General features: G+C 46.0%; 2 protein-coding genes and 1 long non-coding RNA gene across 4 annotated transcripts; 1 reads left to right on the forward strand and 2 right to left on the reverse strand.

Moving 5' to 3' along the window:
* The first annotated feature begins 145 nt into the window (after positions 1 to 145).
* On the forward strand, positions 146 to 5,614 carry LOC100838521. 2 transcript variants are annotated; one of them, XM_010231039.3, is made up of 7 exons: positions 146 to 1,000; positions 1,481 to 1,673; positions 1,760 to 1,818; positions 2,773 to 4,225; positions 4,301 to 4,413; positions 4,503 to 4,752; positions 4,853 to 5,614. In XM_010231039.3, exons 2-7 carry the CDS (start codon positions 1,514 to 1,516, stop codon positions 5,431 to 5,433), a joined length of 2,616 nt encoding a protein of 871 aa, XP_010229341.1. In that variant the 5' UTR covers positions 146 to 1,000; positions 1,481 to 1,513; the 3' UTR covers positions 5,434 to 5,614. The 2 variants fall into 2 exon arrangements, with proteins under 2 accessions (XP_010229341.1, XP_003559020.1); XM_003558972.4 differs by having other exon boundaries at positions 2,788 to 4,225.
* LOC112270188 lies at positions 332 to 1,485 on the reverse strand. Its single transcript, XR_002962572.1, has 2 exons — positions 1,228 to 1,485; positions 332 to 1,097 (listed from the first exon to the last, which is right to left on the reverse strand). It is a non-coding gene; the product is annotated as an uncharacterized LOC112270188 (long non-coding RNA).
* A 2,454-nt stretch (positions 5,615 to 8,068) lies between the features above and the next one.
* LOC104582446 (40S ribosomal protein S3a) lies at positions 8,069 to 14,911 on the reverse strand. The gene is made up of 6 exons (XM_014896356.2): positions 14,747 to 14,911; positions 14,153 to 14,290; positions 13,983 to 14,072; positions 8,743 to 8,847; positions 8,461 to 8,661; positions 8,069 to 8,375 (listed from the first exon to the last, which is right to left on the reverse strand). The coding sequence occupies exons 1-6, from the start codon at positions 14,909 to 14,911 to the stop codon at positions 8,268 to 8,270; spliced, it is 807 nt and encodes a 268-aa protein (XP_014751842.1). The 3' UTR covers positions 8,069 to 8,267.
* Between the last annotated feature and the right edge of the window lie 8,437 nt (positions 14,912 to 23,348).

Genomic DNA, 23,348 nt, shown 5'->3' on the forward strand with positions numbered 1-23,348 from the left:
AAATCGAACGCAAGCCAAAGGATCATGTGTACATTTTCTTTATATATATTGCTCCTATTTGACTTTGCATGAATAGAAAACAGAAGGTTAGGCCTATGGGGAATGGACGACGCCCCAGCTTATTGCTTCTACACTCGAGTGAAGAGAAAATCCACTCGTGGCCGTTGATAATCCTATCTAATCCGTAGCCAAGAAAAGTTCCGTCCCATCCCCATCAAAACCATCTCAGCAAAAAGATCAACGCAACTACTTCCTCCGCCTCATAATTCTTGTCTCAAATTTGCCCAAAACTAGATGTATCTATTCCTAAAATTCGTCAAGATACATGTAATATTTCAACAAGAATTATGAAACGGATGGAGTAATAATTAACCTCTTCTTGAGTCAACAAGTGCTAACACAAGAAGCAAAGCACAGCATATACAGAAGGAGATGATGATGATACCCAATTATCTGCCGCTGCTTGCTTTTAACTGCAGCTTGGCCGGCCGTGCAACAGCGAACACACGTAACGACCCACAAGGTCCCATGATTGCTACAGGCCGGCTAAGCAAGACACAGCATTATCAAATGCTCTGGTCCGGCTTTTCGCTTGCCACTTTTTCTGCAGTGGTGGGGAAAAAGCCTGCAGCCACGCAACAATTGTTGAAGGTCCATCCATCTTGCTTGTGCTTGTGCATGGCATGGCATGTGCTCCCAGCCCCATAGCTGATGAGCTGCCTGATCCCATACTTGAAAGAAAGAAAGGAAGGAGATCGATGATGCACAGCTCAGGGCAGCGAGGCTGGCCACAGGAACAGGATCCCTTCCTTCACATGTACGTTCTGACGGAGGGAGCTAGGGGTTCTTTCTCATGGTAATATTGCTTCCCTCGCACTCCTCTCTTCTCCTCTCTCGGTGGCTCCGGTCTCATCTCCATCGTCTTCTCGATCCCCGGCTTGGAGCTGGCCGTGCATTACTCTTCTTCAAGCTCCTTCCTTCCCTGGCTGATTATCACTAGGTAAGTCTTGCATGATTTGATGAAACATAGTTCCCTCTTGTTGTTGTTGTCTGTTTTGGTGTTTGCAATCCTGCACTCAATTTGCTCTTCTGTGAAGCTGATTCATCATTAGAGAGTGGCCGAGAAAGTAATATGCATAGCACATAGTACAAGGGTTAGAATTGAAAAGAAAAGAAAAGAAACAGAAAAGTGGAAACAGTTTTAGTGCATCTTTCATGTACTCGTACCTTTCTGCGCCAACATACCTCGAGTTATATTTATTAGCACATTTTCATTCCATAAGCTTGCTTTGGTTCAGCACTAGACTCCCGACAAGAACAGAGCAACCGAAACCTGGTCAGTTTATTGCACCGTCGGCTCGCATTTCGCCATGCCTTCCTTACTCCTGCAAAATCTTTGTTCTTCTGTTCTCTAGACGCTTTGCTGCATGAGGATTAGCTCGATGAAACGTAACCAACTGAGGATACATTTCAACTGCAGGGTGCAGAATAGCAAAAAATTAACCATCCAAAAATGGGCAAGAGAAGTAAAAGACGGGCTACACGAATCGGCCAAGACAACGATATAGGCTGCACTTGGGGCCTCATCCGCATGTTCTATACCCGCCGTGACCCCAAGCTCATCCTGGACAGGAAGCAAGGGAGTAGAAGGAACCCATTCACTGGTTTTGCTGGTAATTCTCTATAGAGATCTTAGTTATATATACTGAGTAATTGTGTCAAGAAGAGGCTTGTTGTAATTATTTCTGCATGGTTGCAGGAAGAGGGCACTCAAGAAACAAGTCTGGGGACTTTGATGAAATAGATGAAACCGGGGGTGTAAGTATTTTGCTATCAACTGAGGAAGACATGATTTCAAAAGTGGGAAACATATACTCCCCCCGTCCCAAAATAACTGATGTGGATTTATATAGATTCTTATACAAATTCACGTAACTCATTTTGGGACGGAGGGAGTATAAAATTACTGCTTACTACTGTTGATTACTTAATAATGCTTTTTTTTAACACCACAACCCTGCAAAGATACAGAAGATGCTATCAACTTAATTGCGTAACATAATAGCTGTGACTTGTAGAATTGAAAGTATTAACCTGGTTTTAATAGCGGCCAGTAAGTCTTCGAGACAAAGTGCAGTTTAGTATGAGTTGTATATGATACACCTACTTGGGTGTATTTGAGAAGAAAAAGACATGAGTTGAATAACAAACTTAGACACTTAGGAGAAAAAGGATTCAGATATGATCTCATAAATGTAGTGAGAAGTTGAAGGAATACCTCCTTACTATGTGTTGACTTTCATTGATCAAACCGTCATCCAGTATACAGACTCTGTTCAAGCTTTGAGAGTGTCTTTTGTATCAAAACTGTATGCATTTTTTAGTGTTGGCCTGCTGAAAACTTTAGTTGGATAACTTATTACAATCTGTTTGAGTTTCTAAGTTATTGTTGCCTCCAAACTGAAACATGGTAAAATAAACTGAATGATTTAACAAAATAAGATTTACTCCGAAGTGTATGTTAACACAGCAAGGCATCGTAATGGCATATTGTCTAGGTTCCCCTGAGTCTATTATTAAATGGTCAATTTTGTAATGTTTATGCTGCATACTCCCTCCGACCAACAAAAGATGTCTCAAGTTTGTCAAAATTTGGATGTATCTAGACATGACTTAGTATATAGATGCATTCAAATTTAGTCAAAGTTGAGACATCCTTTGTTGGACGGAGGAAGTACTAAAACTTATTCCTTGTAAGAATTGATGTTTCAGTCCTATATTTGTCAGAACATGGAGGAATGCAGTTCAAGGAAGCCAGCCGTCAAAAGACCTATGGAGGGCGAATTGGGCAAGCTAAAACAGTCGAAGAAGATTCCAAATGATGAGGTTCAGAGAATATTGGCTGACCTGGGACATGATGTATGTCTAGACAGAAGTTCAAGGCAGAACAGCAAACTAAAGGGAATCACAAATCACAACGCAAACATCAACATTGCTTCTTCCTCAGGATCCATGGATTCCAGTGGTACTAAGTGCATGAAACAGGCAGAAGAAGATGACCTTGAGCTTGCTTTATCAGATTTCTTTGGCCAAATCTCTAGGTGCCATGATGAAGGGCCAGATGATGATTGCAAGAATAAGAGTGAATTATGTCCTGAAATGAAGTCCCTTATCCATACGAAGCTTAATGAGTTCAACAATCCTGTGTGTGATCTTGCTTACGAGAAAGTTCTGGTGAGTGAGGAAAAGGAGGTTGTTGACAACAAACATCTTCGCAGCAGGCATGTAGGGGCCAGGTTAGAGCCCAAGAAAATGCTTGAAGAAACTAACATTGTTGAAGATACCAAGACTTCAAATCACTGCGAGTTGGTTACCAAAACACAGAGTAAAGAGAGCAGCAATATCTTTTTCTGGAAGAAAGATAAATCAAGCAGAAAGCATACACCAGAAAAAAGTTGTCAGCCAGTTAACAAAATAGTTATACTGAAGCCAAATCCAAGAAGAGGGTTTGATCCTACTGTAGCAACTACATCGACATACTTGCATCAGCAATCATGTTCGATTCAAGCTCCAGAATACAGTGCAACTGAATGTTCAAAATTTTCGATTAAGGAAGTCAGGAGAAGATTTAGAATCGTGGCTGGAGAAACTAGAAAAGGAGGACCCACAGTGAATGAAGATGACCTTCAAAGGGGTCCATCTTGGCTCAGAGATCCAGTTTTTACAATTAAAAAGGATTCTAGACAGGTCCCTCCAGACACCTCGGCAAATGGAGGTGGTATAAATGATGTTAAACCTTCGAACAGCAGAAAGAAAAAACAAATAAATGATGGGCTAGGAAGGACAAACAGCATCATAACTGCATCCAAGGATGCATCCAGCTTCTATAAAGAAGCGAAAAAACATTTATCAGAAATCCTGAAGGACAGAAGTCAAACTACCAGGTATCCAAGTCCGATAACAAGGTCCTTGGTAGGGATGCTTTCCCTTCCTCAACGCAGTACGTCATCATCACCTGGTGGTAGCCCTAGAATAAAAGAATGCATTGAACTTTCACCTGAAGACAAAAATATTTGTGCCATACACAAGGCTGAGAGGGAAGAATCTGAAAATGAAAGAAAGAAATCAGAGAAAGATTCAGTGAGTGTTGAATGCGGTACTAGTGAAGAACTGGGTGAACAAGCTGATCAGCGAAGGCATTCAAAGGAAGAAGCCACACAACATGGTGAGTACAGAATACAGAATTCAAAAGTATCAAATACTGCATGCTTATTCTCTTATCAGAATACCATATTTGCAGGTATCGAACTAGATATCGTGCGCATCGAAGAAATTGACAAGCCGGATCACTCTGAAACAATTAGCGATGTAAATTGCACCCCAGAACAGCAACATAGATATAACTCACCATTAGTATGTTCAAGCGATTACTTAATGCTATTTCATCTTGTCTCTATTCACTATACTTTTTTTAATAAAATTTATGAATGCCTGTATTGAAGGAAATGATGGAAGGAGCAGAATCGGCTAAAGAGCATCCCGAAATGTTTCTGCGCTCCCATGAGAATGTCACTGAGAAGCTACAGCAGGAAGAGCCAAAAACTCCCAGCCGAAGCGAGTCATTTGAACTGATACCGCAAGTTCCTTCCGAGGATTACCATGAAAAGGAAGAGCAACCCAGTCCTGTATCTGTTCTTGATCCATTCTTCCATGAAGATGTCGACAGTCCTGAAAAAAATAGGATGATAAAATGTATTATTATATTGACAGAAAAAAAATTAGACTTTTCTTTGACCTTTAAAACAAAGTGTTCTAGAAAGGTCTAACGATTTCATCTTCTAATGATCTACAGGTGAGTTGCATCAAGATGGCTTGAGGACCCAGTATTACCCAGATGTTGGATCAGACCAAGGAATCTTCTGGGGGGACAAGGATGTCAGACTTGGTTACATAAAAGCAGTGTTGGAGCTATCAGAACTGTGCACATACCAAAATTTAGAGGTATGGTATCTAGAAGAAGAATTGGTCAGCGCTTGCTTGTTTGAAGAACTACATCAAGGCAATCAGACAGATGATCTAAAGCTTTTCTTTGACTGCATCTGTGAGACTATAACAGTAATCCAGAGGACATATTTTAGAAACCCCCCTTGCATAACTTTTCCCAGACACAACATCCAGGCACCTCCAATGGGACAGAACCTCGTGTCAGAAATAAATAAGCATATTGAGGGACTTCTCAACTATCAATTTCCAAGCACATTAAACCAGCTAGTTAGCATGGATTTGGAAGATGGCACTTGGATGAATCTCCGATCAGAAATTGAAGAGATTGTTATGGATATATGGGAATACTTACTAGATGAACTAACAGAAGAAACCAACTTTCAGTTAAGTTCAGAGCATAGTTTCAGCAAATTCACACACAGGATATGACAATCAAACCATGCCCTTTTTTCAATTAAGTTTGGAGCATAGTGTGTGCATATATTTGTAACATGTATTGGTTCAGATAATGTATGAAGTGTAGGCATCAGCCCTTCTAATGTTTGGTTTCTTCAGGAAGAGAAATTACTACAGAATCAATGGATCCTACAAAGGGATGATAAACTATCAATACCAATATTATCCTAGAACTCTATTCTAGTTAATATAGATGATAACATAGATAGGCTCCATAATTTACCTTCGATCAATCGAGTTAGGTCCATATAACCCCCTCAACTATCAGAAACCGCTACTTCACCCTCTGAACTATAAAACCGGGCACCTAATCCCCTCATCTTTCAAAAACCAGGCAAATCACCCCCTCGGGCCAAATCGAGACAGTTGCGCGGGCGGTTTTGACAATTTGGCACGGTGGACAGTGGCGGACCCAGGAATGAACAAAGGAGGGGGCTTACTTATGGCACACTAAAAATATTTCTAGACAACAACAAAATTAGTTGCGGAGGGCGGGAAACCTCCTCAACTTTGGGCCGGCTTCTTCTTTTTCCCTCCCTTTTCATTCCCCTCTCCCTCGCAAGCTAGGGTTCATCCTCAAATGGCGAAATTGGGAGGCAGAAGCTGGAGCTCATCAACAGGGTCGACGGCGGTGAGGGCTGCTCGTTCCCGCATGAAGGGACCCCCCCTATGAGTACGAGCCAGCTGTGATTGTGCGTGCGGGTTGAAGACACCACGATGGATTTCGTGGAGTGACGACAATCCTGGGATGAGAATCACACATGCATGAAACGGCAGGTAAATCAATTCGGGTAAACTTGGTGTTCGCTTTGCTTAATTTTGCTTTCTTTTTTTGCCCAATTTCGAACATTGGTGGTCAAGGGGGTGATGATTGTAGGTTTTTTAAGCGGATTGATGATGGCTCCACGCCATTTCTGAGGCAACTCATCATCGACCTTCGAGATGCATGTTGGGAGAGAAAGGAAGAAATTTTGAAGCTTAGGGCAATGAACAGCAGGTTGGAGGATGAATTGGCTGAGCAGAGAAACAAGGTGCAGATGGACATGCAGCCCAATGGAGATGGAAATCATCAACTAGGAGTGCAGAACAGAGATGGAGGAGTGTTAATTTTGTGGGTGTTTTCAGTTTGTTTTGCTATGTATGTTGGTATGATAATGTCAGGCTACTGTGTCCTGTCAAATTTGAACTGAGTTTCAAATTTGACAAAATATCCTTTGTAATGTGCTCTCTCTGACAGATTATGAATGCAAGTTATCTTTGGGACAAAATCTTTTCATGAATTTTACAGCAAACAGAAAATTGGAAAGGATTTCATTCAGCAAGTTGCACAGAAAAATGGTCAGAACTTAACAGAAAATTGGACAGAACTACAGCTAGAAGGGCATGAACCATAGCATGCTTAGAAGTTAACAGATCCACATATATTCATCCAAAAGAGCATGAACCATAGCATGTTTACAAGTTAATAAATCCACCAAAAGAGCATGAACCATAGTATGCTTACAAGTTATCAAATCCACCAAAAGCGCATGAACCAAAGCATGCTTACATGTTAACTAACTTTCAGTTCGATTTCTTGACTGCGCCGCCTGCCTTCTTGGTGACCCCTGGACGAAACCTCCTCCGGCTCCTTGCAGGAGGAGGTGGAACCACGGTTTCTTCTTCTTCGTCATCGTCGGTGACCTCCATCTCGACGTAGCCCTTGGATGCGTACTGCTCGCGGATCTCCGCCTGGAATTCCGCCTCCGCCTTCTCGATGCCGTCGTCGATGGTGGCGAGCTGGCGGTAGCTCTCCAGCGAGAAGCCCGTCTCGGCCAGGAACGCTTCGCCGTTGGGGATGAGCGCCTTGAAATCCTCCAGGAGTTTCTCGTCCAGGTCCAGCAGCGGCAGAGGCTCGCTCCTGGAAGCCGGCGACAGGAGATACTCGATGTGAGGTTCCGGCATCCTTACGATCTTAGTCTTCTTCTTGCTCTTCCTGTCCCCTTCCTTCTCAGCGGTTGAACTCGCCATCTCGGCGGCGCGTGGCGTGCTTGCTCTACCGGCGGCGACCAAGGAGAGTTGTTGGTCGGGAGTTGCGTGTTGTGTTGGTTCTGAGACGAGCGAGAGCAGAGGGACTTGCGGCCTTTTGGGCTTTGGTTGGTGGGGTTTTGGGCCTTGTACCTTGTTCCAGCAATCCAACTCGTTCTCAGAATAAAAGGACTAATTCTGATTACAGTCGTTAACGAAGGAGCAGGAGCGTCTCTGTACACAATTCGTTTCTCCAAGTTTTATTCTTGGGATAACAACGTAGAATAGAATGAAACGGAATGATTTGAAGAACAGAACGACGGACACTCCACCCTGAGCTCATAGGACGGTGAAGGTCTCGGATTGAGCTTACAGGCCCTGCGTGTCCCCCCTAATGCCATCAAAGTTACCAGCACGATATTCTAGCAATTGTTTTTAGTTTTGCAGATTTATCTTGGTCATGAAAATGGGGAGTCCCCTCAAGTTTAGGATAGAGTCACAGAACATAACAGGGCATGTATCTCCCTCCACCACACCATCTCATTTGAAGCATACAAAAGAAGCATACAAAAACTGACCTTGTGCAATGCTCACAAAGATGTATAATCGAAGGCATTTCTCGAGCAAGCGTTTTCTCAATGGCAATTTTTGTAACGTGCCACAAACTCGCAGTGGCATAATCTCAAAATTCACAACAGAGGCAAAATGTTTGTGCTCATGCAGAAATTAAAGCTAAACATTTAGTTTTAACCACCATCCATAACCACATCTAAAAGTTGAAGCACCCAAAAGGTGATCCTCTACTCGGCAGCAGCAGCAACATCCTCCGCTCCAAGGATGATGGCCTCGTCTCCTTCAGCAGGCCTGTCGACCTTCATGCCAACATCCTCCTTGTAGTCGCCATGCACCTGGAATGGGCAACATGGGTGAGATTAGGATGTCTATAAAGAAATTTAGACACTTGAATTATGCTTATGGCTATTAGTTTATTACCTCCATGAGCTTTCCCAGGTCAAACTTCGGGGCCTTCAGGATCTTCACCTTGCGTACAAACACACTCTGCAGGGGAAAGATGCTCGATGTTGCCTTCTCGATCTCCTTCCCAATCACCTCAGGGATGAACTTCTGAACAAGCTCCTTTAGGTCACAGCTGGTTGCCTGGTTGACCATGATCTCAACCATCTTGCGGCGGATCTAAACACAATTGTGAATGAAGTAAATAAGCAGCTCTAAGATAGTGTAGGCGTATAATCCTGCATAGTGAAGGAAGCTTACCTGACTGATTTGGCTGCTCTTCGCATAGCAGGTGCGCTTTACTTGGTTTGGGCGTCTCTTGGTGAAGCCGATGCAAAACATGCGAAGCATGTAGTTATCTGTTGTCTTTGTTAGAAGTTCTTCGTTGTTAGAAGATCTTTCACCTCACGTGCACAGTCTAAGTTGCTAGGTGGTTTATTTGTGCTGCATAAACTTCAGTCTTTGTATTGCATACTGCTATATATATAGGGGTACAAGGTGGCTGACCACTAGTTCTAAAAGGGTCTACAAACTACTACAGGTTACTACCTAAGCTAGACATGCAAGCACAGGTTCTAGAAAAACCTACAAGCTGCTACAGTTTACTGCATTAATACTTATTCAAGCACTAGTTCTAGAAGAGTCTACAAAACCCTACAAGCTTCTACAGGTTGCTGCCTTAATTCCTAAGCAAGGATTACTCTCACAATTCTCCCCCTAATCCTTCCTCTTCATGCTTGACTTGATTTGGACCATCCCGATTTTAGCACGCAGCTCCTGAAACTTTACTCGCCCCAGAGATTTTGTCAAAATGTCAGCGAGCTGATCTGAAGTACTAATGTAGCTGGTCCTGATGCTTCCATCTTCCAAGCAGTCTCTGATGAAGTGATATCGAAGATCGATATGTTTGCTGCGCTCGTGGAAGACTGGATTTTTGGCTAATGCCAGGGCAGACTTGCTGTCCACCATTAGTTCAACTGCCCCGGCTTCTCTTCCATGGAGTTCACCAAGCAGTCAGCCAGCCAAATTCCTTGTGTTGCGGCAGTCGTGACTGCTACATACTCTGCCTCGCAGGAAGACAGAGCAACCACCTCTGCTTGAGAGATTGCCAACTCACCAAGCAGTTGCCAAGGAAAAATAGTGTGCCACTTGTGCTCTTCCTGGTGTCAATGTCACCGGCGAGGTCACTGTCACTGTATCCAACCAGCCGTGTCTCCTTTGTCTTCCGCTTGTAGTGCAGACCATAGTGAGTCGTGCCGGCGACGTAGCGAAGAATTCTCTTCATTGCCATCATGTGCTCCTCTGTGGGTCGTTCGATGAAACGACTCACATAGCCAACAGCAAAGGCTAGGTCTGGCCGTGTGTGGACAAGGCAGCAGAGGCTGCCGACGATCCGTCGGTACTCCGTAGCGTCCACCTCTTCTGCTGTGCTTTCACGGCTCAACCTGAGCCGCTCCTCCATTGGAGTGTGAGCAGGATTGCATCCTTCCATTCCTCCCAGTTGAAGGATATGTGAGGCATAATGTGCCTGACATAGGCTGATGTCGTCTTCGTTCTGCTGGACTTCAATTCCGAGATAGAAAGACAACAATCCCAAGTCGCTCATTTGGAATTTTGTCTTCATCTCTTCCTTGAAGCTCTCTATTGCTTCCTTCGACGAACCAGTGATGATCAGATCATCTACATAGACTCCAAGGAGCAGAGTTGCATCGCCATTGTTGCGCCTGTAGATCGCGTGGTCGTGCTTGCTCTGCTTGAATCCAATTTCCTTGAGCGTGTAGTCAAGCTTCGCGTTCCATGCTCGTGGTGCCTGTCTTAGGCCATAGAGGGCCTTGCGCAGCCGCAAAACCTTTCCTTCTTTTCCGGTGACGACGAAACCGGGTGGCTACTTCACATAAACTTCCTCCTTCAATTCTCCATTGAGAAAGGCAGATTTTACGTCCATGTGGTGGACGGGCCACCCCTCCTGGGCAGCCAAAGCAAGCAGCAGCCTGATTGATTCCATGCGAGCGACGGGAGCAAAGACTTCTTCAAAGTCTATGCCGGCTTGCTGGACAAAGCCACGCGCGACCAGCCGTGCTTTGTGCTTGATCACTTCGCCGGCTTCATTTTTCTTCGGTTTGTAGACCCATTTGAGGCCTATTGGTCGATGCCCATGTGGCAAATCGACAAGCTCCCATGTCTTGTTCTGCTCCACCGCGTCAATTTCCTCACGCATAGCTGCCTGCCATGCCTTGTCTCGCTCAGCTTCAGCGAATGAGCACGGCTCCCCCGTGCTGGCCAAGTGCAGCTCATTGCCAAGATTGCATGACGCGAACCCTGGCAGTGGTTCTTCTTCTCCAATCAGATTCTTGACCGTACGATAGCGAACTGGTGTGTCGCTATGAGCAGCATCGAGTCGATCATCATCATTTGCTGGTGGCGTGACAAATTCTGGAGTTGCTGAAGCTGGTGCACTGGTTGTAGTTGCTGCTGGAACAGATGGAGACGAGGGTGTTATGGTGGCTGAGGCACTTGGAGTTCTGTCCTCTCCTGGACAGGACACCTGGCTAGGCGCCCTCACGGTGCCACGACATATATATTGTATGTCGAAGCTGCTGCCAGAGTTGCTACCGTTCGCTGCCCAATCCCAGCCACGTTCTTCATCGAAGATGACGTCGCGCGCTATGCGGACGCGCCTCGTCAGAGGGTCCAGCAGCCGGTACGCCTTTACTCCTTCCTCGTAGCCAATGAAAACAGCGGGAGAGCTGCGGTCATCGAGCTTGCGCAGGTTCCCCTGTTCCTTGACATATGCCAAGCACCCAAAGGTGCGAAGGTAGTGGACCGCTGGCTTGCGACCATGCCACGCCTCGTAAGGCGTCTTCCCGGTAAGGGCTTTGGTGGGAGCTCGGTTGAGCAAGAAGACAGCAGTGCTCACCACCTCCCCCCAAAATTCAGTTGGCATGCCTCTCTGTTTCAGCAGAGCGCGTGCCATTGCTACCACCGTTTGGTTCCGCCGCTCGACAACTCCATTTTGCTGCGGGGAGTACGGTGCGGAGAAGTGGCGCTGGATTCCTTCATCAGCACAATAGGCAGCAAATTCCGTTGAAGTGAACTCACCACCGTTGTCCGTGCGGAACACATGCAGTTTGCGTCCACTCTGAACTTCAGCCGCTGCCTGAATTCTTTCGATGGCATCAGGAGCGTTGTTCTTGGCTGCTAGGAGCATCACCCACATGTAACGAGTGGCGTCGTCCACCAACAGCAAGAAGTATTTCCGGCCTCCTGGTGTTGCCGGCGTAACAGGACCACAGAGGTCGCCGTGGACGAGCTCAAGTGGCTCCTGTGCCCGGTATTTTGCTTGCTGAGGGAATGGGCTCCGGCGATGCTTGGTGATGACACACGTGTCACATAGCTGCTCCACATGCTCCAGCTGTGGCAGCCCACATTCCATGGCGAGGCGTCCCATCTTCTCCAAGGCATCGAAGTTGAGATGCCCAAAACGCTCATGCCAGCGCCAAGCAGCGTTGCCGTGGCGGGCAAAGAGACAGATTGGCTGAGCAATCTCAAGATGGAGTTTGTAGAGGCGATTCTGGCCGCGCCTTACGCAAGCAAGGAGTCGACCTTGCTGATCCCATATGCGCAGCACACCTCTCCTGGTCAGCACGCACGCGTTGCTCTCGTCGAGCTGACCGATGCTGATGATCGAGTTCCTCAAGCGAGGGATGTAGTAGACACCGTTGAGGGCCTTGTGTTCGCCGTTCCTGCCAGCGAAGATGACAGTGCCAATGCCCTTGATTTCGACGACCGAGCCATCGCCAAATTTGACGGTGCCGGTGACCGTTAGATCAAGTTCAGCAAAGGCGTCGCTGTGGCCCGTCATGTGATTTGTGGCGCCGGTGTCAAGGTACCAGCCCTTGATTCGCTCCTCATAACTGCTCGTCCCAAGGAAGACTTTTGCCTTCGGCTCGTCGATGTGAAGAGGCGCGTGCTCTGGAACTGCAGCACTACTGTTCTGCACTAGAGCTGGAGCTGCAGCAGTGGTGTCCTGCACCAGGGCTGGAGTTGCAGCAGTGCTGTCCTGCACCTTTGTAGCTGGGGCTGGAGTAATGCTCTTCTGCTCAACTTTGGCTGGGGCTGGAGTGGTGCAGACCTGCGCCATGAGGAGAGCTGGCTCCTCATCATCTTCCTTAGCTTGGGCCAAGAAAGCCTTGTTTCTCCAGGGCTGCCTGCAGTCCCTGGCCCAATGGCCGTTGCACCCGCAATTGAGGCATTTGTTATTGCGGGGGACGTCCTTAGGGGCTGCCTGCTCCTCGCTGCCTTCTCCACCCTTACGTGGTGGAGGTCGTCGTCGCCGCTGTGTGCTGCTACGCACGAACCTGGAGGAGCTGCCACCTTGGCGCTCCTTCATCTTCTCTCGCCACTGCTCCTCGGTGAGAAGGAGCTTGCCCTGCTCACGTGGCGGTTCCGGCGGCTCGAGACGGTCTTCCGCAGCCTTCAGCCGACCCGTGACATCCTCCAACGACAATTCGGAGATGTCAAGGAGTGTCTCGATCGAAAGGGCGAGCTGCGAGAACCTTGGTGGCACAACTCGCAAGAATTTCTCGACGACCTGAGATTTGTCGATTGGTTCTCCGAGCGTGGCAAGGCTTGTGACGAGGTTGCTGAGGCGCAGCACGAAGTCATCGACTTTCTACCTGTCACAGAACGAGATCGTCTCAAACTCCCTCCTCAGCTGCTGCGCCTTGCCCTTCCGCACGCGGTCAGTACCGACACGCATGGTTCGGACCGCCTCCCACGCCTCCTTCGTTGTCCTCTTGACAGCCAAGCTGGCCATCATTTCTGGTGGCACCGCGTGCAAGATGGCCTCCAGCGCCATTCCATCTTCCTGGAAGTCGTCGGCGCCAAACTCGATTGCCTCCCAAAGGCCGCGAGCCTGCAGCATCACCTTCATGAGAAGGCTCCATTCGGCATAGTTCGTCCGCGTCAGCATCGGGTACTTGCCACCACCGACGTCCTTCACGACACGCTCGACGACGACCTCACACCTTCCAGCCTCGCGGTGGCGTGGTCGTCTTAGCAGCGGTGAAGGGGAACGATGCCGTGGCTGGCGAAGCGGACTGCCGGCTACGTCTTGAGCTGGAGCAGACATCTCTCTCAGGATCCTCTTAACAGGGCTCTGATACCAAGTGTTAGAAGTTCTTCGCTGTTAGAAGATCTTTCACCTCACGTGCACAGGCTAGGTTGCTAGGTGGTTTATTTGTGCTGCATAAGGTTTAGTCTTTGTATTGCATACTGCTATATATATAGGGGTACAAGGTGGCTGACCACTAGTTCTAGAAGGGTCTACAAGCTACTACAGGTTACTACCTAAGCTAGACATGCAAGCACAGGTTCTGGAAGAACCTACAAGCTGCTACAGTTTACTGCATTAATACTTATTCAAGCACTAGTTCTAGAAGAGTCTACAAAACCCTACAAGCTTCTACAGGTTGCTGCCTTAATTCCTAAGCAAGGATTACTCTCACAGTCTTCCCATCCACGTGAGCCTCAATGAGTGTTTGCCACTTCCTGACAAGCGACCTGAGCTTGTCGGTGGTGAAATCCATGCCCTTAACAAAATAAAAAACTGATAAGCAACATAAACTAGAACATAGAATCAGTGATGCTGCAATGAGGAAGAGATAATTACCCAGAAGTTTGTGAGGACATTCTTCCCTTGCACATCCTCAGCACGGAGTCTGATCTTCCTGTAAGCTTGATCCTCATCAGCCAGAAGATCAGCAAGGGATACCTCGAAAACCCTGTGTTTCAGACCCTCAGAAGCAATCTAAAGAAAGAAAAGGATTAGTTATCAGCAAACAGTGTTTAGAAACTCAAAAACAACTACAGGCAGTAATCAAGCATGCAAGATGAGATAAACTAAGAAAAGAAGGCATAGATAATCAACGCGCTTTGTTCCCGCACTGAATGACAGAAGGATTACATTACATCGGTGTCTTTCAGTTGCTTTACTAAGAGTAAATTTCACAAAACCACTACTCTAGGGGCTAGGGTTTCACGAAGCTACCACCTCATGGGTTCGCATCAGTTTGTCACTACTCCAGGGACAATAACTATCAGTTTGCCCAAATCTCACGGATTAGTGCATTTGACAGTAGAACTGACAAGTTGGACCCACGTGTAAGGTCTTTGCCATTTTCAAAAAAGACCCTGACTTTTTTATTTTTTCTTCTTGACCCATCGTCTTCCATAGGGAGCAGCAGCTCCACGGGAGGCCAGGCACGGACAGCTCCTTAGGCGGCGCGGGCACGGGCAGCCAGGCACGGGTGCGGGCACGGGGAGGCGGGCACGGGCGCGGGGAGGTGGCGCGGGCACGGGCAGCCAGGCATGGGCGCGGGGAGGCAGGCACGGGCGCGGGGAGGCTGGCAGGCGGCGCGAGCGCGGGCATGGGGCCTCGTCAGCACCGGCGAGGTGGCCGGAGAAGGGGAAGAAAGGGGAAAAGAAGATTAAAGGAAATAACAAGGGGCTAAATGGATAGATTGGATGCCACGTAGGATCTTACAAGTGGTCCCACCTTCTCAGTTCTGCTGTCAAATGCACTAATCCGCGAGATTTGGGCAAACTGATAGTTATTGTCTCTAGAGTAGTGGTAAACTGATGCAAGCCTCTGAGGTGGTAGCTCCGTGAAACCCTAACCCCTAGAGCAGTGGTTTTGTGAAATTTACTCCTTTACTAAAGTACTCCTTTATGAATCCTTCATTGTTTTCCTACTTCTGTCCTTGTTGGATCTGGGGTTCTATCTTGGTTGGTCTATCATCCATTCAGTTTAACTTGCTGACACCTCTGCTGCCGCCTCCTTTCTTCGCTACTCCCGGACGAAACCTCCTCCTGCCCTTCCCAAGAGGAGGAAGAGCTCTCATTTCTTCTTCATCATCAGTAACCTCCATCTCAGCGTAGCCCTTCGTTTCGCATCGTTCGCGTATCTCCGCCAGCAATTCCTGGTCCGCCTTCAGAATGTCATCGTTCAGGTCACCGAGGTCACGGAAACTCTCCAGCGTGAAGCCTCACTGGGCCATGATTTTCTCTGCATCGGGAACGAGTGCCTTAAGGTCCTCGATGAACTTGTTGTCGAATACAGGCAGCGGAGGCAACGGCTCGTCTTTGTCGAGCGAGGTCGACTCCAGGTAGTCTATGTGGGATTGTGGCATTATGATCCTCTTCGTCTTCTTCTTTTTCTTGTTGTCACCTTTCGAGGGGGCCGCCGGAGCTAGGAGCGGCACAGGCGGTTTCTCCTTATTCTTCTTCTCCGACCCCGGATCTACGGGGGCCTTCTTTGCATCACCCATGGGCATCGGCGGCGACTTCTGAGATGAACTCGCCATTGATAATTGTTCACAACCAATTTTGGCTTACAAATAAAACTCGACCGGAAGTTCCGGATGATCAGCCGGAAGTTCCACATATTTCTCGAAGAGTAACATAGAGCACCCGGAAGTTCGGTCGGAAGTTCCGGTGCTGGGAACCTAAGTTAAAAACAGAGGTAAATAGTCCTTAATATCTACTCGGATGGAAAAGTCGTAAACACGAAAGTTCTTCGTTTTTTCGAGACGAATAACTTTTCTTTTGAAATCGTCGTGATCTGAGGTCGTTTACTACCTCAAAACTGGATTGGAAGGTGTAGCCAGATTTTGGACCGAGCAGTTTTGAAAAGTTCGGGTCCAACCGTCCGAATTAGACTCAAATTAGGGTTTTGGACGTGGATCCAAGTCCTTTTCTTGCACGGGAAGTCCAGCCGCCCTTTATATACATGAGGGGTGACGGCCGATTGAAACAACACACACAATCGCAAAAACCAATCTACAAACCTATCCCATCCTATTCTCTGCTTCTCGTTCATCGTCGTTCTTCAAACCGAAGAGCTTCGATCCACGAAGTCCTAGGGGCAGGCAAACTAACCTAGGATAGCCCATTGCCGCCGTGCGTCCAGACGGGGTCCCTCCCGGGCGTGTGGGGTTTCGGGTTTCAAAAGATCTCGCCGGCTGTCTTGCGTATCGCGCTTCCGGCGAGGCTCCTCCGGCGACGTGTCTTGCGTATCACGCTCGACGCCGAAGGTACACGTGATGTGTTCGTGTGCGAACACACTTTTTGGTGACCCCAGCCCTCCAGGATCAGCGCAGAAAACATCATCAAGCCTAGCTTCAATGATCTTTCGGAGGATCAATGCCAAGCTTTTGACGTGCTCAAGAAGCAGCATCAAGAGCAACGACAAGAGGAGTTCACGGCTCTGCAGAAGAAGGAAGAGGAGGAAGATATGGCGGCTTACCTTGCAAGCTTCAAGAAGGACCGCCAAGGCACTGTCACCCCGCTTGGGGAAATCAAACTTCCGCCAATTCTCGGCAAACCTGCCGAGACCTCTATAAGTACCTCTGCAAGTAAAATCCTTTTTAACCGAGAAAATCGCTGAAATTCTGCAAGTAAAAGCCTTTTTAACCGAGAAAATCGCTGAAATTCAAGGCTTTATTACTCGTGGTAACGTGCAAGTTTATGATGTACTCGTGGAGAGAGACACGGCTAAAAAGAATACACCACCGTCTAGACCATCGGCGTCACATATGCCGATTGATCCACATCATGTCCAGAGAAACCAAGTCACGAGTGCGTCAGAGTATTTTACTACAAATAGGACCATCCCTTATTCGGCCGCCCCGCTGAATTCAGGTGTGCGTTTTCCAAGTGCTAGCATAGCACCGAACGTTAGTTTGGCGCCCGCTGCAAATCCACCATCCATAGAGTCATCCACATTAGAAGAAAGGCTAGCCAAATTTAGAGAAGATTTGGATCAAAGTTTCTTTGAGAAATACGGAGTTAAAGTAGCCAGTCGGGTCTACCATAAACCCTACCCTGAATATTTTGATGCTTTGCCATATCCCCCAGGTTACAAGGTGCCCGATTTTGCTAAATTCAATGGGGTAGATAGCAAAACAAGTTGGGAACATGTTAGCCAATATTTAGCACAGCTAGGAGAAGCTAGTAATTGTGATGAACTGAAAGTGCGTTTGTTCCCTTTATCTTTGACCGGTACCGCTTTTTCATGGTTTTCTGCTTTGCCTTATGGTTCTATTAACACTTGGTATCATCTAAAGAAGAAATTCCATGAGCATTTTTATAGCGGTGATAATGAACTTAAGTTGTCACATCTTACATCGGTTAAACAGAAACATGATGAATCGGTTACCGATTACATTAAAAGGTTTAGAGATACCAAAAACGGATGTTATAGTTTGGTGATAACTGAAAGGGACATTGCAGACTTAGTGCTCAATGGTTTGAGAACTCACATTAGAGAAAGAATTGAAGGTTATGAGTTTTTAAGCGTGAGCCAAGTTTTGCAAAGAGCTTTGGCTCAAGAGTGCCGAAGCAAAGAAACAAAAGATTTGCGTAGGTCTAAATCCGATCGTCCTCATATAAACGCGGTTGGATATAATAGTGAAAATTCGGACGATGAAGCTGAGATTTATGCTGCTAAGTTTGTTTGGTCCTCAAAGGCCAAACCTTATACTTGTGATGCTCTTAAGCCGATTCGCAAGAATCGAGAAGATGAGATGACATTCAGTTTTGATGTAGCTAAGTGTGATAGAATATTTGATGCTATGTTGAAAGATAAGTATATTAGAATATCTCATACTTTACCGCCGTTTGAAGAGTTAAAACGGCGAGCTTATTGCAAGTATCATAATTCTTTCTCTCATGCTACTAATGATTGCAATGTTTTTCGATGATAGATACAATCGGCTATCAATGATGGACGATTGATTAAGCTTCGCTGATATGCAAATTGACAAGCAGCCGTTTCCTATGAACACTATGGAGTTGCAAGGGAAAAAGATGTTAATTCGGCCAGAGGTGGCCGGATCAGCTAACAAAAATAATGTTGTTGTTGGTGAACCCAGGAACAACAGCAAGGAGAGTGACAAAGTCTTGGGAAGGGAAATCATTGTTGGCAAGCAATCCGATGGAAAGGAGACATTGAAGATCACCATAAAAAATCCTGCGCTCGGGGGGCAACCGCAAGCGCAGGAAAATGCTCGTGCCAAGTTCATCAAGCCCAAGCGTGCGGAGGTTGGCAAGTGGAAGACAAATGAGGTCAAGGCACGGCACAAACAAATCAAGCCAACCTTCGATATGTTGCTGTCCAAATATGTGAACCAGGCGACCGGTTCCAACTCTAACCGGTCATCACGCATGAAACGCCCGAGATCACCTCCAAAGGAGAGGTCTCCACGACACGCAAGGCCGTATGAGCAGTGGGTGCCGGGACCGTGGATGGAGCTGCCCCCTTACACGCCATATTATTTCAATGGCGGATGGGTGCAGCCCCCAATGACACCGTATGCTTTCCATCCGGGGTGGATCTGTCCATGACAGGATCACACGACCTGTTCGAGACCGTTTAAGCTACAATGTTAATCGGTCATCCCAAAAATCATCGAGTAAGGGTGCTCGGAAGGAATGGCGTCCTAAGTCACCATGCGCTGAAATTTTGGAGCCCAACAAGCAACAGGAAAATAATGTCAATGTGGACGTCATTGGGAAGGGCGCGCATGAGTTGAAGCTCAATGAGCCGGTTGTTTGTGATAAATCGGCTAATTCTAATGGTCCTGTTTTGGTTATTCAACCAAGATCCTCGGCTAATGATCATGAAGCTAGCACGAGCAAAGCCAAGCCGAGAGATCCTAAATATACTCAGCCCAAGTGGTGTCCTCCTGGATTGACTAAAACCAAGAAGGGGAGGCTGCAGCGCTTGAGAAACCAAGAGAAGGTGGAACACGAAGCGGAGAAGAGAAGAGACAAGTCTTTCAACGAGACTCATCCCGTAATACCGCCCAAGGTGTGGGTTCCTAAGCAAATTGCTGAAACTTCAGATGCATCTCCTACATCGGAAAGTGACGAAGAGATGCTGGATTTTGAGGGCACGCCGGCTACAGAAGGTATGGATATGAATATGGTTTATTACTTGCCCACTGAATTCCGTGCCATGGATGAAGAAGGGGAGGTAGCACAGCTGGACTTTGGTCCTAAGAATGCCATCTTCGAGAAGCCAAAAGAACCGGTGAAACACTTGAAGCCATTGTATGTCAAGGGACATATTAATGGATCGCCGGTTGCAAGAATGCTCGTTGATGGTGGTGCAGTGGTAAATCTTATGCCATATTCGGTCTTCAAGAAATTGGGGCTAGATGATGATGATTTGATGAAGACCAACATGGTGCTGAATGGATTTGAAGGCAAAGAAAAAACAGAGGCCAAAGGCGTGATGAGTGTGGAGCTCACTGTAGGAAGTAAAACTTTGGCCACCGCCTTCTTTGTTGCTGAGGTGCAAGGTAATTACAATGTCATATTAGGCCGCGATTGGCTCCATGCAAACCAATGTGTGCCATCTACTTTGCATCAGTTTTTGATACAGTGGGTTGACGACGAAGTGGAAGTTGTCCATGCGGATAATTCGGCTTGTGTCGCTTTGGCCGATTCATTGGTGGATTGGCAACATCCCAATGCTACTTGTTTAACAGGGCGTGACCTTTCAGATTTTGATTTTCTTACTGCTACTAAGAATGGATTTGTGCCCGTCTCTCTAAAGCCGGTTGGTAATAATCGACTCCCAAATATGTGATTAATGAATCCCAACAAGGAGTGGTTGCGGCGAAGGCTTGAAGAGTATCGGTCCAATGAGAACGATATGTATGAGTCCATAGAAGAATTAGAAGACATGGATAAATTAGGAGAAGGTTTTACATCGGCTGATCCATTGGAAGAGGTAGACACAGGAGATGGTTCAATTCCTAGGCCGACGTTTGTAAACAAAAATTTGAAAGCCGATTATAAAGTTGTATTAATCGAGCTATTGAAAGAATATGTTGATTGCTTTGCATGGGAATATCATGAGATGCCGGGCTTGAGCTGAGAACTAGTTGAGCATCGATTACCTGTTAAGGCTGGTTTTAGGCCGTACAAACAACCGGCCCGAAAAGTCAATCCCAAGATGTATGACCGTATCAAAGAAGAGATCGGTCGTTTGCTTAAAGCTAATTTTGTTAGACCTTGCAGATATGCGGATTGAATTTCTAATATTGTGCCTGTGGAGAAGAAAGGATCCAGCAAGCTGAGGGTGTGTATTGACTTCAGAGATTTCAATAGAGCTACGCCCAAAGATGAGTATCCTATGCCAATAGCCAATATGCTTATTAATGATGCCTCTGGACATAATGTTATTAGCTTTCTTGATGGCAATGTGGGGTACAATCAGATTTTCATGGCCGAAGAGGATGCGTTCAAAACGGCCTTCCGGTGCCCCCGGGTTTGTTGGTTTTTGAGTGGACGGTGATGACCTTTGGGTTGAAGAATGCCGGTGCCACATATCAGAGAGCTATGAATTTGATCTTTCATGATTTGCTTGGGGTCATACTTGAGGTTTATATTGATGATGTTGTCATCAAATCGAATGCTAATGAGTCGCATTTAGCCGATTTGCGCCTAGCTTTTGAGAGGATGAGGAAATATGGGCTCAAGATGAATCCTTTGAAGTGTGCTTTCGGCGTATCGGCTGGGAAATTCTTGGGTTTTATTATACATCAGCATGGCATAGAGATTGATCCCAAGAAGATAGAGGCTATCCAGAAAGTGCAAGCTCCGACATGCAAGAAGGATATGCAGAAATTCCTCGGCAAAGTTAATTATTTGAGGCGTTTTATAGTAAATTTGTCAGGGAAGATTGATGCATTTACCCCTATACTTCGGTTAAAGAATGATGCTGATTTTACTTGGGGGGCAAAATAGCAGGAAGCATTTGATAAAATCAAAATTTGTTTATCTAGTCCTCCGGTGTTAAAGGCGTCGAAACATGGAGAGCCTTTTAGGCTTTATGTTGCAGCAGAGGAAGGCGTTATTGGCGCTGTTTTGGCTCAAGAGACCGGAGAAAAGGAGCATGTCGTCACTTATTTTGAGCCGGCATTTAATAGACGCTGAGACAAGGTTGTGCTATGCTTATACTATACGTGCACTAAGTTGAGGCATTATTTGTTGTCTAGTATGTGCATTGTAGCTTGTCAAACCGATGTCATTAAATATATGTTGCATAGACTGATTCTTAGTGGTAGGATTGGCAAGTGGGCTTATGCTTTAATTGAATATGATTTGGCTTATGAATGTTTGAAATCTATGAAAGGGCAAATTGCTGCTGATTTCATCGTAGAACATCGGATTGACAGCGAACATGACATTGAGATTAACCTTGTCTCTTTAGTACCATGGAGATTATACTTTGATGGTTTAGTTTGTAGCAATGTCCAAGGTATTGGTGTTGTTTATATATCTCCTCATGGTGCTGTTTTTGAAGCCTCATGCCGCTTAGAATATTTTTGCACAAACAATCAAGCCAAATATGAAGCTTTATTATTCAGGCTACAACTTTTAATTGCTGTAGGTGCTACACATATTGAGGCTTTTGGTGATTCGTTGCTAGTAGTACAGCAAATATCCAAGGTTTTCCAGTGTTTCGACGAATCACTAAATGTTTATCTTGATAAGTGTCTGGATATAATTTCTGCCTTGGATTACTTTAGCATTGCTCATATATCTAGACAAGACAATTGGACTGCAAATGAGTTAGCACAACAAGCATCCGGCTACCATGTTAATCGTGGTGTTTTTTATATATCTCAGAAGCCGATGTTTTCTCCTGTTAACATTGGTAAGGCCGAATTAAATCACATTGATTCTGGCACTAATAAAGGATCTAGTGCAGGTGGAGATAAAGATTGGAGAAGACCCATTGTTGCATATTTGCAGGATCCTAGCAAGATGACGGACAGGGCTGTTCGGCGGATGGCTTTCAAATATGTGTTGATGGATGATGATCTCTATCGCCGAACAGTTGATGGTATTCTTTTGAAGTGCTTGGATGAAGACCAAGCAAGGGTCGCTATGGGAGAGGTACATGAAGGCATATGTGGTACTCATCAGTCGGCGCACAAGATGAAGTGGTTGTTGCGGCGAGCAGGATTTTATTGGCCAACAATGATCAATGATTGCTTCAGGTACTATAAAGGATGCAAGGATTGTCAGAAGTTTGGTGATATTCAGTTGGCTCCTGCTGCTATGTTGAATCCTATTATCAAGCCGTGGCCATTTAGAGGTTGGGGATTAGATTTCATCGGTATGATTCATCCTTCTTCATCGAAAGGGCATCGGTTCGTGTTGGTAGCTACTGATTATTTTACCAAGTGGTCTGAAGCAATACCTCTCAAAAACATGACCCATAAGGAGGTGATTCAATTCATAACTGAGCACATTATACATAGATTTGGCATTCCTCAAACATTGACTACAGATCAAGGTTCATCATTTATGGCGAAGGAAGTGAAGGAGTTTGTTGAATCTTATAAAATAAAAATGCTCAGTTCATCTCCATATTATGCGCAAGCAAATGGATAAGCTGAATCTAGTAACAAAATTTTGATCAAGCTCATTAAAAAGAAGATCGATGATCATCCAAGGAGGTGGCATGAAGTGTTGTCTGAAGCTTTGTGGGCACATAGGATCTCAAGGCATGGTGCTACAAAGGTAACTCCATATGAACTTGTGTATGGACAAGAAGCCGTTTTGCCTGTAGAGGTAAACCTGGCTGCTTTGAGATTCGCTAAACAAAATGATTTATCGGCAGTGGACTTCCATAATTTGATGATGGATAACATTGATGAAGTGGCCGATAAACGTTTATTTGCTTTGAGAGAGATAGAGAAAGAAAAGATACGGGTAGCAAGACCTTACAATAAAAAGGTGAAGTTGAAGAGCTTCCAAGTTGCTGACCTAGTATGGAAGGTAATCTT

The sequence above is a fragment of the Brachypodium distachyon genome, chromosome 1, assembly GCF_000005505.3.
Source record: "Brachypodium distachyon strain Bd21 chromosome 1, Brachypodium_distachyon_v3.0, whole genome shotgun sequence".
Taxonomy (NCBI): Eukaryota; Viridiplantae; Streptophyta; class Magnoliopsida; order Poales; family Poaceae; genus Brachypodium; species Brachypodium distachyon.

Excerpts from the sequence above, each read along its gene's own strand:
- LOC104582446 (XM_014896356.2), bottom strand. The coding sequence starts at position 14,911 with ATGCCCGCGCTCGCGCCGCCTGCCAGCCTCCCCGCGCCCGTGCCTGCC. Across the intron at positions 14,291-14,746 it reads CGCCGCCTAAGGAGCTGTCC|ATTGCTTCTGAGGGTCTGAA; the intron begins GTGCCTGGCCTC and ends TTCTTTCTTTAG. Across the intron at positions 14,073-14,152 it reads ATGTCCTCACAAACTTCTGG|GGCATGGATTTCACCACCGA; the intron begins GTAATTATCTCT and ends TATTTTGTTAAG.
- LOC100838521 (XM_010231039.3), top strand. The coding sequence starts at position 1,514 with ATGGGCAAGAGAAGTAAAAGACGGGCTACACGAATCGGCCAAGACAAC. Across the intron at positions 1,819-2,772 it reads AAATAGATGAAACCGGGGGT|TCCTATATTTGTCAGAACAT; the intron begins GTAAGTATTTTG and ends TTGATGTTTCAG. Across the intron at positions 4,414-4,502 it reads ATAGATATAACTCACCATTA|GAAATGATGGAAGGAGCAGA; the intron begins GTATGTTCAAGC and ends CCTGTATTGAAG.